The 15,488-nt window shown below is 37.7% G+C and overlaps 1 protein-coding gene across 5 annotated transcripts in view; it reads left to right on the top strand.

Annotated features, from left to right (window-relative positions):
- The window catches only part of rab3ip (RAB3A interacting protein (rabin3)), a 51,687-nt gene extending 41,351 nt beyond the window's left edge, over positions 1–10,336 (top strand). For 4 of the 5 annotated variants that reach the window (XM_056260330.1, XM_056260334.1, XM_056260335.1 and 1 more), the window contains one exon: positions 9,843–10,336. In XM_056260330.1, the coding sequence (XP_056116305.1) occupies positions 9,843–9,925 (83 nt within the window). In that variant the 3' untranslated portion in view covers positions 9,926–10,336. The remainder of the gene's footprint in view (positions 1–9,842) is intronic. The other variant, XM_056260333.1, reaches the window with a different exon arrangement.
- Positions 10,337–15,488: the final 5,152 nt, after the last annotated feature.

A 15,488-nucleotide genomic window follows, 5' to 3' on the forward strand; every position in this document is an offset into this window, starting at 1 on the left:
TAGTGTTTCCATATGCAATGCAAAATGAGAAATACAGAATCTTATTCTTGCAACATTTTTGATTTGTATTGCCAAAGAAATTGCAGCTTTGCTGTTTGCAATTAAACAGTACAAAATTAAAATAGTACAAAAGCAACATAAATAAGATTAGGCGTTTTTCTTTGCTTCTCTCTCACAGAGAAACACATCATACAGCTGATAATACTGTATATTTTGCTGCGTGTCATCCACACTAATTACAAAAAACAACTGTAACAAATCATTTAGCCTTTGTTGCTTCAAAGAAAAAGAATGCCTTGTTAAAAATAATTCAGCAGAAGCAGGGATATTTAGACCAAGTGGAAATTTGGTCTAAACTCTTTCTGTATAGGGAACCCCATAAAGGTTTTTTTCTGTTTTTAACAGAACTGCTTTTGAAATTACGATTGGAATTATTATACAAAGGTAAATTCAGTCATTCTGTTGGATAATATTTGTTCCTTAGTGTAAAATGAAAATGCATGATCATTTTATTTTATAAATATAAGCAAAAAAAAAAATGGTGTAACAGTTTTAGAACTAGACAAATCTCTCTCCATTAATAATAATAAAAAAAATTACAGTAGCCCGTTTGTTTGGGATTTGAACCCATGTCATCTAAATTATTGAAACCCAAGTTTTACCACTCGACTACAAATTTATTAGAAAGCCCAGAAGTGCAGTTGACCAGCAGTCAGTGTGTGCGCACACTAGGGCTGGGCGATATATCGCATGACATTGTTATGTGCATCTCGTCAGTAAAGCCGGTTCCTTGATTAGTAGTAAATCACCTTCACCTGCTTTCAGATGGAGCGGCATTTACTACAAAGAGCCGTAGTTAACTGACAAGCTGAGCCATATCGCATTAATATCGCGGACATATCGGCAGCGATAATTGATGCGATATGGCTCAGCTTGTCAGTTAACTACGGCTCTTTGTACACAGCAAAAACTCCAGTGTTAAATTAACACTCCTGGGAGTGTATATGAGTCCACACTCAAGAGTGTTGAAGTTAATGAGATAATTAAGTGATTAATTGAGTGATGATTGAGCATTATTGAAGACACCTAAAGCAGAATCACTGAAGGAGAAAATCTCAAATTGTAAGCCACCGTTATGGTGATCATTGTTTGCTTTAGTTGGGCTCTTGACCCTTATATTATTAACTTTAGATTTAGTTTGTGTGTTGTATCTGAGTTATAACTGCCAAATCAACAAAGAACAAAAGTGATCTAATGGTGATGGTTGTATTATGACAATCATCATTTGAACTTTTTGTTCTTGATTTATGCTGTTGGTTACAGCATAACTGTGATTCTGCATAAATATCCAGAATTTTAGATATAATATAAAGGATTTCTTAAAAGTTGTTTAAAAAAAAGTCTGTCTTTTAGGCACACACAGACGACAAGATTCTGTCAATGCATCTCAACAATGGTGACGAGCAGAATAAATTATATAGACAATTCAGATTATAATGTATTCATACCGCAATGCATGATGGGAGCCATTAATGAGTTGTGATTGGTGGCAGCCACTGTAACATGCATTATTATTGTCACCATTGTTGAGATTCACAGGCTGATTATTGATGTCTGCGTTTCTAAAGAAATTCAATTGAAAGTTTTTTGGTCAGAACAATGTTAATTAAATATTTTGAATTATAAGAAAAATACTGATAATCATATTCTGTAGAATCACAAAGCTGTTGCTAACAAGTTAAACCAAATCATCTCATTAAGTTTCATTTTTCAGATCAAAGCATGATTATGCCAAAACATAACCAACACTATCAGATCACACTTTTCCTTGTTCATTTGGCTGTTATAAATCAATAACAGCAGACAAACAAAATTTAAAGTGAACGTATAAGGGTCAAGAGTCCAACTAAAGCAAACACTGATCGCCATAACGGTGGCTTACAATTTGTGATTTTCTCCTTCAGTGATTCTGCTTGATAACATCAGGTGTCTTCAATAATGCCCAATTATCACTCAATTAATCACTTAATTATCTCATTAACTTTAACACTCTTGAGTGTTAATTTAACACTCATATCTGCATCATATCTTCCATCTGAAAGCAGGTGAAGGTGATTTACTACTAATCAAGGAACCGGCTTTACTGAAGAGATGCGCATAACAATGTCATGCGATATATCGCCCAGCTCTAGCGCACACGAGAGATAAGCGCTCTCCATTCGTCTCATTCCTCAATACACATTCGTCATTGCACCCAATTTATTTTCACTGACTGCGAGATATGCCTATAATAGTCTTTTGCTGTATTGTTTGTTTGTTTGTTTTCACGCTGCTCCCCCGAGGAATAGGCTTCTGTTGCCCACCAAAGTCTACAATATGAAGGCTTCTGTTGCCCACCAAAGTCTACAATATGAAATATAGGCTATATTGTTGTAGTCTCTAGTTTTAACCCTCTGGGGTCTGAGGTGTTTTTGGGGTCCTTGAGATGTTTTGACATGCCCTGACATTTGTGCTTTTTTCAGTTGCTTAGAAACATATTAATGGCACTGGTGAAATTACACTATTTAGCACAAACAGGGCTACCATAATATGTTAGCAACATGTATGTACATGTTTGTATTTTTGAGAGAATATTGTTAATGCATGGTTATTGAAAAAACTAAAAATTAAAGTTTCTGAAATAAGGGCACAAAACACACACTAAATATGTGTCCACAAGACTTTTGACTAGTGGATGTTGTCGCCTAGAGTTTAGGCTTCAAAATGATCTGAAAATCATCCTGTCTAATCATTCACATAAAACAATAGATTGTTTTAAATTGTGAAAAAAAAAAATTTGTTTGCAAAGGCAATATGCGGATGGGCGTGAACGGCCCAACCCCTATCATGAATAGTTAAGTGGTTCTTACCTGAGCAGACTGCATACTAATGAGCATTTCATTCAGGGGTGTCACACAAGAAAGAATGAAAGGACAATATATAAATAAATAAATATATATATATATATATATATATATATACAAACAATCAAAATATAAATGAAAGCCAAAAGCACATTTTTAGTCATACCTGGAAACAAATCCTGGTCAAATAGGCTATATGGGCCATTCTACAGAATTGGTTTAAAGTTTGAGTTGGAAACATCTTGAAAATAAAATTGTCTTTTTCCATAAATGTCTTACAAAGTTAAGGATTCATTATTTTGATATAGCTTGCATTGGAACAAACACTATAACAGTTGATTAGTTTATTTGTGACAAAACATACTATATATTTAACATATGAGCAGAAACGGTCTAACAAAAGCTTATTTGATGTCTATTTTATAGCCTAAAAACTTTATAATCTATCCAAAATTAGTCAACAAAATATTGTCATTACAGACACTAGTATATCGCGATTAGAAGAAATCTCAGTAGGCTATAGCAATATAGTTTGGATGTGTTCATGTAAAAATAACGTTTACTAATGTACAGTAGGTAGTCAACCAGAATGCCTATTACCGCCGCGGCAAATCCACCGCGGTAAAAATAAACCAGTCGCATTTCAAAGTCGTTCGCGAAATGACCGCCAGGTGGCGCAAAGGGACATTTAGCAAAACGTAAGTGGGGCAATTAACAGTAAGGATGAAATACTACAAGTTATGGTAATTTCCAAATAAGCCTACAACAAACATTTATTTTTAAACAAATATTTTTAAATATGCAACATGCACTTTTAAACAACAAACAATACAATCTGAACCAGCGCTTCTCCTCCTGTATTGAGACATGCAGCGCATTTCAGTTACAATCCTGGTTCCAGTGGCCTTAATACATTCATGGCTTTTTAAAATGTCACAAAGCGTTTTGAGATGGTTTTGAATGAAATATTGAAGTTTATAATTAGGATATTTTGGCACACCACGCCGAGTGGCGCTATGCATTATTCTAAAATCTGGCTTTATTCTGGCATGTTGAATTAGAGTTTGACAAACGCGGCGGCGCGTTCATTTGAATTTTTTTTTCTCATAACAGCTAAGAACTTAATAGGCTATAGCCTACTCCGTAATTGTTGGTCATACAGATAAGATAATCTTTTAAGACGGTAAAAGGTCTACTTTTATTCATGTAGTAGGCTATAGGCCTACACTCACAGGCTAACGACAAAACGTTTTCTCGCTCATGTGAGAAACAAACGTTTGGGCAATTCTCAGTGAGTAAATTCATAGCCGAGCGGTAGAACTGACGGTTCGATCATCAAGATGACACGGGTTCAAATCCCGAACAAACATGGTCTACTGTAAATTTTATATTCAATAATGCAGAGAGATTTGTCTAGCTCTAAAACTCTGCTACACCATACAGTTTTTTGCTTATATTTATAATCCCCCTTCCATGTGAAGCGCTTTGAGTGCCTAGAAAAGCGCTATATAAATGTAATGAATTATTAATTATTATTATAAAATAAAATTACCATGCATTTCCATTTTACACTAAGGAACAAATAGTATCCAACAGAACGACTTTGCATCTGTATAATAATAGGCTACCAATCGTAATTTCAAAAGCAGTTCTGATAAAAAAAAAAAATTATATATAGGCTATATATATATATATTTTTTTTATTCCCTACAACCTAGAGTTTTTAAAAACATGGTTTTAAGTAAAGTGTGATTTGCCAGGGGGGACGGGGATTTCCTTCTGGTCTAAACATCCCTGCTTCTGCTGAATTATTTTAATCCCCACACCCCTCCCTCCACAGTAATCAATGCTATAGGCTACTTCACCAATATCAAATATATAAAATAGAGATATGCAACAGGCACGTTTAAACGACAAACAATAAAATCAAAACCAGCGTTTCAGTTAATGCATGCATGGCTTTTCAAATTTCACAAAGCGTTTTGAGATTATTTTGAATGAAATATTGAAGTTTATAAGTGTTTTGGCACACCACGCCGAGTGGCCCTATGCATTTTTCTAAAGTCGGGTTTTATTCTGGCATGTTGAGTTAGTGTTCGACAAACGCGGCGGCGCGTTCATTTAGATTAATTTATTTTTCTCATTACAGGTAAAATAGCTTAATAGGCGACTCCGTAATTTTTTGGTCATACAGATAAGAGTAGAGTAGCTTACATCTTTCAAAACTGTAAACTTGTATTCATATTATTAGGCTAACGACAAAAGTATATCTGTGTCTCTGTCTCCGGGAACTGCGCGTCACAAAAATGAACCAAAAGCCACTTCAGCTCAGTCACGATAAGAAATCGGCTATGTCTAAAGCCTTTAAATGTCTAAATATTTAGGCTAATAAATGTTATCTGATTGTGTAGGCTAATCCTTATGAAAACGAGAGGTACAGAGGATCTACTCAAACATGTAATGTAAGCGCTTCCCAATGAGAAAATGATAAGACAAGGGTGAAAATCTCGCTCTAATTAAATGTAGGCTAAATCGCCCTGAATTAAAATGTAAAAACAGATCAAATAATTTATTTGTCGAAATGTTGCGATACTGTTTCATTTAAGTTCATAATTATTCTATAAATGTTATTTAATTTAGCAGCATTACCACGAAGCACCGTGGTTCGATATTTATTTGAATAATACAAAAAAAAAAACGTAATTAATTGCATGCCTGGTTGTAAGGATCCAAAGATCCCTGTAGAATTTAATATTGAGTTGAACATTTTGTTCATGACAACACATTAACATGCGTTTTTTCAGATTATATTTAGTTTTGCTTGGAAAAGGCTGGCCCGAACCAGTTTTATTTCATCAATTATTGAAATGATGAAATATTTAATAAACTTTTATGACATAAATATCACTAGGCTACATGTAACTTAAATCATTTAATTCCTTCATTATCAACACTGTCTAGAATAGCGATTTAAGTGTGAATTGCGACTTCTCTTTGTGTTAAGTCAGCCTCAGACTCCGATAGCCTGGACAAAGGTGTTAATTTTCCTCTTTCATATGGAGAGTGTCGGATAGCCAGCCTGATGAGCAGGCAAAATTATTGTAAGGATACATTTCTCGATGTGTCCAAATGTAGGCCCCATATCTTATTAAATTATAAATATTGTAGTTTATTTATTGTAGCCTATTTAAAGTTTTTTTTTTCACACAAAATTTCAATTGAAGTTATTGTAAGGTGAATTCAACAAGGCATGCTGTGTCTTTGAAGCAACAATTAAAGGCTAAATATTTTTTTCGTGATTTGTATGGCTGACACGCAGCGACATATACAGTATTATCAGCTGTATGATGTGTTTTTACCCTGAAATGTTTCATTTCAAGAGAGACCCGGCGCGCGCAGCGAGGGAGACTAAATAAACTTGTTAAAAAGAGATCCAGCGCGAGAGAGGCAAAGAGAAACGCATGTTTTTAATTTATGTTGCTTTGGACAATTTTCGTTTTGTACTGTTTTAATTGTTTAATTTAGCTGTAATTTCTTTGGCAATACAAATTTAAAATGTCGCAAGACTAAGATTAGCCTAGTGTTTCTTATTTTGCATCACAAAAGAAATAAACTCTAAACTCGATTTTTTTTTTTTTTACTGTCCCGACACTTTATTTAAACCTTGAAATGTTCGAACTTGGTTTCAAACTTAAGTAATTTTAGTGTTCTTTTACATTACACAATAATTTAGCAGACTAAAGACGAGCTTCTTCATTTTCTTTTTCTGATGCAATCGGCTGACAATCTTCCTTCATCAGTTTTTGTCGTTTGTGCAGCGGCTGCGGTTCTACAGGAATGTAGCAAATGTATGTTGTAATGATAATTAAACAAAACTCTTGACTTTCAATAAGTAAACAGTTATAAACAGTGTTAATTTTGTCAGCAAATTTTGATTTAGTTTTAGTCTTAGTCTTTTGACTAAAATGCCATTTAGTTTTAGTCATATTTTAGTCATCTGAATTGTTTTAGTTTTAGTCTAGTTTTAGTCGACGAAATACAATAACATTTTAGTCGACTAAATCTACAGTAGATTTAGTCGACTAAAATATAATGGGTTTAGTTCAATTGTAATGCGTTAATTTAGAATTTCTCTAAAATTTCCAAACCCATATACTCCCGGAGAAAACATCTATTAACCTATTAATATGAATGATTTTTAAGTTTGAACATGCAATACAGATACAGATTTAACTGCTGTTACTTAAAAAATATCTTAAAATGAAATAAAACCACTTTTCCTAAAGTACAACACAGTCTTCTTTATAATGAATGATATATTCATTCCTTATAACTACTTACACATCATTCTTTATTCTTTCAAGCAGACATATTTATTTGTATGAATTAAATATAATTAATCCTTATTAAAGCTATTAACAAACAGTGAATGCTTTTCTCTTTTTCTTTTGTTGCTTGTTCAAAATTAAGGACACGGACCGCATTAGGTTTATTGCCACTGTCACTTTAAGACGTCGGATCATGTCCAATGACATGCGGATACAATTGCACTGATGCACATCCGACACACTCTCTCGTAGCTATTATATTATACACATAGTTAAACTTAGCCCCTTTATTTAAATTTTATTTTTTATATTTTTCTTTCTTTTTTCTTTATACTTTAGTTTAGTCTCTTACTTATTTATGTTAAACTAATTTTGGAAAATCTTGGATTGTTGTCTTTTTGGATGTCATGTTATTGTTTGTATGTTGTGTCTAATGTCTAATAAAATAAAAAAATAAAATAAATAAATAAAAAAAACCATCCGACACACTCACAGTTTAAGACATAACCAGCATAGTTTACATGAATAGTCTCCAAAAAGGGCATTTAGACATACTGTTGTGTATTTCTCCATTCAGACACGAAAGAGAGCTCAATTCAGTAGCCTACTCGCGCGCTGTAGGTGTATTGTGCATGACTGCACGCTTCGGGTTAGGTGTGTGCGCACAGAAAACCGCACCGAATAGAGCTCTTTTTTGCATCGTCACTCTTATTCAGAGATCTATATGTCTGCTCTACTCATTCTCCCAGACGTTCACATTTTTTAACGTTTTATGACCGCGGGGTAGATCACGTTACAGTAGCCTACAAATGTGCGCATCTACCACACACGCAGGACATCAGTTCTGACGGATCGCTTCCCAAATCGTCACTATCTAACATTTTCGTCTAGTTTTTATTCGTTGACGAAAATGTCAATAGATTTTCGTCATAGTCTTTGTCATTCAAAACTAGGTTTTATTTAGTTATTGTCTCGTTTTCGTCTGTGAAAAAATGTCGTTGACGAATAATTTTCGTCGTTATTTTCGTCAACGAAATTAACACTGGTTATAAACAGTTACCTATTTAAGCATCAAGGTGGTAAAATATAAACGCTGTAGGCCAACATCGGTTAAAAACATGTATGCAATATTGAGATTCGATCTCGGGTTGATTGAGGCTCCTCGAAGCTCGTGTTGTTGTGTTGATCACTGAGCTACCGTCTGTACGCTGTTAAAGTTAACGTCTTATGCTCTTGTAAAGCCTCATTGATGTAGCCTAAATGTTTTTATTGCAATGTTTTATGTTGAAATGTTTTCATTATTTATTCAATTTAATTTTAGTAGCCTAATTTCAGTATTGTGATTATTAATTATTTTAACTACGTTTCACTTGAATTCATCTGCTACCAGCTTTCAATCGCTCTGAATCAGCCGCGGCGCGGCAGCAGATTACGCAATAGAGAGAATAAACGAACACTTTTCAGAGTCTATGATTGAAGCGCCTCTTAGCGGTATAAGGCAGCAAATACACCCCACATTTTACCGCCGCGGTGGAACGGCTGATGTGGGCATTGTCATGGCTTGTCTCAACATTTGCTTTTGAATAGTGCGCGTCCTCCGTGGGCGTGTCAGATTAACGCGTAATGAAGTGTAATTAGCTGGGAAAAAAAATACTGAAATCACTCTCTTTCCATACAGATTACATAAACTGAGAATATTTGTTTTTTATATAAATTACTTAATTGAAAAGAAGAGAATTCAAGCTTCATAAAGAAAAATCTCTCGTGCCTGTATGACAAGTATTTGCGGAGTTATAGTTAATTTTAGGACGCGTTTCAGAATGGACTGCACTGACAGAGAGAAGGCAAAACTCGCATCATGTTTATTTTTCTTTATTTGACAAAAAGCACAACACTTTGTTTTTATTTTGAGTATACAGAAAAATAATAGACACTTAACAGGATCGAATGATGTATAACACTTATATTTAAGATCAAAATCAACAGAGTATTTTGAGTCTCTTTTGCACTGATAAGAAAAAAAGCGAGACAATCGCGCCGGCGCGATAGCCGACCCCAGGGGGTTAACTTTTGATTCTATTTTTCTGTTCTAAAAGTTTGTTCTATTCTGTTTAAAATGTACTTTTGCACATTAAAATTTTCACACACAAAAAAACGTGTATTATCATACCATCATATGTACGCACATACAGCGAAAGCAAAATATATGTCATAAAAGCCTTTTTATTTTATTTTTTATCTTTAGGTTCTGTGTGAAAAATTACTGTGAACGTAAAGCGAACCAGCATTAAATATATAATTTTCTTTTTTGGTCCGGACCAAAAGAACCAAGAGAACCGAACTACAAGTGTGAACACCCTAATGTTCAAACGGATCAAATCCTGATTAAAAGGATTAGAAAAGGTTTAAACCACCATATTTTGGCCAATTCATTCCGGTTGACATGGTTAAATTATTTTTTTTATTCTGACTGTGCTGCTAGTCCAATTATAATCAGATTATTAGGGTCTATGTAAACACAGCGAGTGGTAAAAGTAAACATGCATAAGCAGATGTTTGTTCTTATGAAGGTTTCCCCTCTAAAATTGACATAATGCTGTGTTTTTCCAAGCAGAGCAGATGTTCTGGGAGGTCTTGCTGCTACGGAAGGAGATGTCCAACGCCAAGTTGGGCTACTACAAAGATGAACTGTGAACAGAGCCATAACAGTCTTGGGAACGTCATTGTCTTAACCTGGCCACTCCTTGACATGATGGAGTTTACCTGTCCTGTCAGAGTGGCTTCACAGGGACCACCACACCTCATCATATTTATTGAAGCAGAAGAACGAGAAGACACTAAAGCATGAACTGTAGCTGGAGGTTGTGTTCTCTCTGAAGAATCTTTACAATGAAGGATGAAACACATTCAAATAAACGTGTCTCAACCTCTCTTAGATTGAAATGTTCAGTGCTATAGCTTGCTGTGTGCTGTTGTGTTTGTGTATCTGGAATGTTCCGTTTGTATCCTCTCAGACCACCGTGTGTATTTCCTCATGAGTCTCATCTAGCCTCCATTTTGATTTTAGTGCCTTTCTGGAAGCCTGAATAAAGTTCTGCACCTCCAGAGGAGTATAAACGCTGGTTTTTGTCCTCATAAAGTGAAAATACAATCTATCAAAAGAAAGAACAGACCCTCTGCTCCCATTTTATTCTAGCTTAATGCATTATTTTTTCAATAACACTTTAATGTAACATTTTGAGCAAAAAGCTGAGAAAAACGATGTCAAAACGGCAATCAAGAAATTAACCAATGACTTTGACCCTCGTAAAACACATGCATCATCATGTCAACAGTAAGAATAAGCCAATTTAAGTGCAAAAAGTGCCCAATATAAGTGATCGGAATAAGTAACGTAATTAGCAGGCATTTCACACACATTAATGCACACACCACAGCCAAAATGTGGCATTCATTGATACATACTGTACGATGAAATAACAACAAGAATGCGTTAACCTTTGTGTCCCATATTTGATTTCAATTAAGTCTTATTATTATTTTGCTCTCAGAGTTAGTTATTTTTCCTTCGAGTCTTCTCCCACCACAGGTGTAATACATGTTTTGAGTTGGGTCACTCTCCCACTCTTTTCTGTAGTTACAACTTACTGTATATGTATGCCACTTTAGCATAGCGCTCACTTGAATATACAGCTACAAGTTATCGCGCTAAAAAACCTTCAGTCATGAATGCTCATGTCTGCCTGCTGATCGCTGATTGGCAACTCTGTAGTGGGCCTGTGTGTTTAGTAATGTCATGGTGACTGATTTTATGGAGTACATGCACACTTGTATTTTGTTTATTAACCAATTCGACTATAAAATTTAAATGTTTTAAAACCACCGGCCCAACCCCATTTTTACCCACACAATCAAATTCAAAACTGCCCAATTGGACAGGCACATAACAATCTGGACACACTGATCAGGAGATTCAGTACCCTTTAATAAGACACGTAATAGCACCCCCTATCGTAAAACATTAAAAACACGGAAAGCTGAAAATTTTGTTCAATGGCAAGGAAGCGTTGTCTCATAAATGACAAATTTCCATAAATTGCAGGGAAAGAGTCTGCTGAATCAAACTCATATGATGTGACCACATATCTATATAAATGACTGGATTGCTCATTGCATTCTAAACTCCCATCAGGCGGTGAAGCCACCGGAAGTGTTCGAGCGGCCATCTTACTATTCCCTACCGACAGAGGGCATCATTGACTTACAGCCAAAACATTGACCTAAAATCAACATATTTGCAGCGTATCAGTTGCACATGAATAGTTTTTAGGATATACTGTGTGTATGTACATTAATTAATACTTCGAACGTAATCTGTAATGATCTTTTTGGGCAGGAAAAGGCCCCGTAATATAGAAATCTATATTAATATATATAATAAAGAAAGTCTTCTGCACATTGGCGGCACAGGTAACAACTCACTAAAAATAAAGAAATCTATGTAATTATGCAGGAAATATTAAGCATGAACATATTTCTGGGATTATTACCAGAAATGTATTCAAATATACATTAAATATTACAATACATACAATCCCCTATTACTAAACTACACAATATTATTATTAAAAAGGTTTACAATGAATCATCTTGCTCGGAGCAACAATGCTAGGAAATAAAGCTTCATGTCACAAATGTGTAAATGAGCAGGCAAGGAAGTGGATCTAAACGCAGGAATACTTTAATAAAACACAGGGAAACACTTGGAACAAGTACACGTGAGAAAACACCACCCATAACACCTACAACGACTAACAAAACAAGTGTAACAAGCACTATACACTCACCTAAAGGATTATTAGGAACACATGTTCAATTTCTCATTAATGCAATTATCTAATCAACCAATCACATGGCAGTTGCTTCAATGCATTTAGGGGTGTGGTCCTGGTCAAGACAATCTCCTCAACTCCAAACTGAATGTCAGAATGGGAAAGAAAGGTGATTTAAGCAATTTTGAGCATGGCATGGTTGTTGGTGCCAGACGGGCCGGTCTGACTATTTCACAATCTGCTCAGTTACTGGGATTTTCACGCACAACCATTTCTAGGGTTTACAAAAAATGGTGTGAAAAGGGAAAAACATCCAGTATGCGGCAGTCCTGTGGGTGAAAATGCCTTGTTGATGCTAGAGGTCAGAGGAGAATGGGCCGACTGATTCAAGCTGATAGAAGAGCAACTTTGACTGAAATAACTACTCGTTACAACCGAGGTATGCAGCAAAGCATTTGTGAAGCCACAACACGCACAACCTTGAGGCGGATGGGCTACAACAGCAGAAGACCCCACAGGGTACCACTCATCTCCACTACAAATAGGAAAAAGAGGCTACAATTAGCAAGAGCTCACCAAAATTGGACAGTTGAAGACTGGAAAAATGTTGCCTGGTCTGATGAGTCTCGATTTCTGTTGAGACATTCAGATGGTAGAGTCAGAATTTGGCGTAAACAGAATGAGAACATGGATCCATCATGCCTTGTTACCACTGTGCAGGCTGGTGGTGGTGGTGTAATGGTGTGGGGGATGTTTTCTTGGCACACTTTAGGCCCCTTAGTGCCAATTGGGCATCGTTTAAATGCCACAGCCTACCTGAGCATTGTTTCTGACCATGTCCATCCCTTTATGGCCACCATGTACCCATCCTCTGATTACCCAGCAGGATAATGCACCATGTCACAAAGCTCGAATCATTTCAAATTGGTTTCTTGAACATGACAAAGAGTTCACTGTACTATAATGTCCCCCACAGTCACCAGATCTCAACCCAATAGAGCATATTTGGGATGTGGTGGAACGGGAGCTTCGTGCCCTGGATGTGCATCCCACAAATCTCCATCAACTGCAAGATGCTATCCTATCAATATGGGCCAACATTTCTAAAGAATGCTTTCAGCACCTTAATCAATGCCACGTAGAATTAAGGCAGTTCTGAAGGTGAAAGGGGGTCAAACACAGTATTAGTATGGTGTTCCTAATAATCCTTTAGGTGAGTGTATACAGTACATGTATACACACAGGGAAGACTAGCTTAATGGTCATGGTAAATGGGAAACACCTGGTAAAACTAATCAACATGAAAAACTACAAAGAAATACAAAACATGGCACAAGACAGGAAATAACAAAAGAGTCCACAAAGAGGGAATACATGACAGCTTGAGCATGCTTTAGAGCAGGGGTGCCCAACCCTGCTCTTGCCGATCGACTGTCCTGCACAGTTCATCTGCCTTTAATTTTCAAGTGATCCTGAAGACCTTAATTGGTTGCTTCAGGTGTGTTTGATTAGGGTTGGAGATAAACTGTGCAGGACAGTCGATCGGCAAGAGCGGGCTTGAGAGTGTAGTGACCGGCGGGCTTGAGACCGTAGCGACCGGTGGGCTTGAGAGCGTAGCGACCGGCTGGCTTAAGAGTGTAGCGACCGGCTGGCTTGAGAGTGTAGCAACCGGCGAAAGCCTTGGGATGCCTGCTGCTCGTGGCAATGTCAGCAGTGGATGCGTCTTCTCTGCCATTGGATTGGTCCATCATTCGGAATAGTACTGGCAGATGGTGACGTCCGCAGCGAGCCAAGCTCTGCAGCCGCCTGAGCTTGGACCGTATATACTGGACCAATATACTGAGCCAGGGTCCAGCCGGCATCAGTTGGGCGATGTTGTCATCCAGCCCGCTTCAAAAACAGTCCATAAGCTGGGCGTCATCAAATGGTGCTAGATGGCAGCAAGCCAAGAACTCCTCCACGTAATTTTCGATGGACCGGCCGCCCTGAAAAATAGAGTAATGTAAAGCGTGTATTTTATTTAGGTCTAGTCCTTGATTCTGATTAGTTGAGCTGCGTTCAAAGCCGTTGTAAACTACTCAACAAACATACACTTGGCTGTGACCGCATTACATTAGTATTACTGCGCAACTGCCGTTTGTGATTCTTTGTTGCTGCATGTGTTGCTTGGCAACCTCTTTGGAACTACATTGCTTGGCGGAGGAATAAATGTGTTATAACGTTATATTTTTTGTTGCTGGTGTTTATTTTATGAATAAAATAAATATTACAATAAATATTTTTATGGAATTTAGAACAGAGAAAGGGGGTTTTAGGCAACGCTGTTACGCTCAGCTGTTCTAATTTAACTGTAATTGTGCTGCGGCACATCCAATGGCCGAGGGCCTCATGCCTAAATGGGCGTGGTCTAAGCCTATAAAGATCGCTCATTTTGGCCAATATATCAATATATCAGACGCGACACTTCACGTCTCTGAGTCCTCACTGAAGCTTTTCGCCGTCGAATCCAGCCAGATCAGCTAGAGCAAGCCTTGAAAACAGCGGACAGCGCCTTTCAACTTACCCGGAAGCCGCTCCTCTTCTGTCGCTACTCTCCTGTGGCCATCCGGCGAGACAAACGCTATATCCTTTTACTGCTGCTGCTGTGCTCGTTCTGCGACACTTAGTTTTTGTAAAAGAGCAAAATTCGAGGCATTGTTGCAAATGCCTCGCTCTTCATGCAACAGCTGATAGTCTCCTTCAGGGTAGGTGAGCGCGCGCCCCTCTGTCTCATGGCCGCCGCATCGCCAGTACTCCGACTAGGGTCCGACTAGGGCATATGCACTGGCTAAAGCGCCGTGTGCCAGCCCATGCATGGCGGTCAGGCCGCCTGCACCTTATGGTGAACCATCGCTGTGTGAGAGCTCTGGTCCCTTGGAAAGCCCAGAACTGGTACCAGTCGGGTGTAATTATGGGTGTGGCCCCCAGGAGGAAAGTAATTTTCACAGACGACAGGGCAGAGGTCAACCTCTTCGCTTCAAGGAACAACGCTCACTGCGCAACATTCTTTTCAAAGAACAGGGACGCGCTGGCCCACCCATGGCCCAGACGTCCACTGTATGCTTTCCCGCCGGTCTCTATGATCCCTCAGGTCATCAGATGGATCAAGGAGAGTGGATGCTCAGTCCGCCTAGTAGCCCCCCTCTGGAAAACCCAAGCGTGGTTTCCAGAGCTGGCACGGATGATAGACACTGTTCCCTGGCCAGTGCCAATGAGGAAGGACCTCCTCACACAGGACCTCCTCACACATGAGGAAGGACCTCCTCACACAGGCGAACGGGAAAATCTGGCACCCTCGCCCCGACTTATGTATGGCCCCTGAACGGTGATCCGGGGACCTCCCAGAAAAAGTCTTAAATACCATCACTGAGGCTAGAGCACCGTCT

This window comes from Rhinichthys klamathensis, unplaced genomic scaffold (assembly GCF_029890125.1).
Source record: "Rhinichthys klamathensis goyatoka isolate OS25496 unplaced genomic scaffold, OSU_Roscu_1.1 h1tg000176l_1, whole genome shotgun sequence".
Taxonomy (NCBI): Eukaryota; Metazoa; Chordata; class Actinopteri; order Cypriniformes; family Leuciscidae; genus Rhinichthys; species Rhinichthys klamathensis.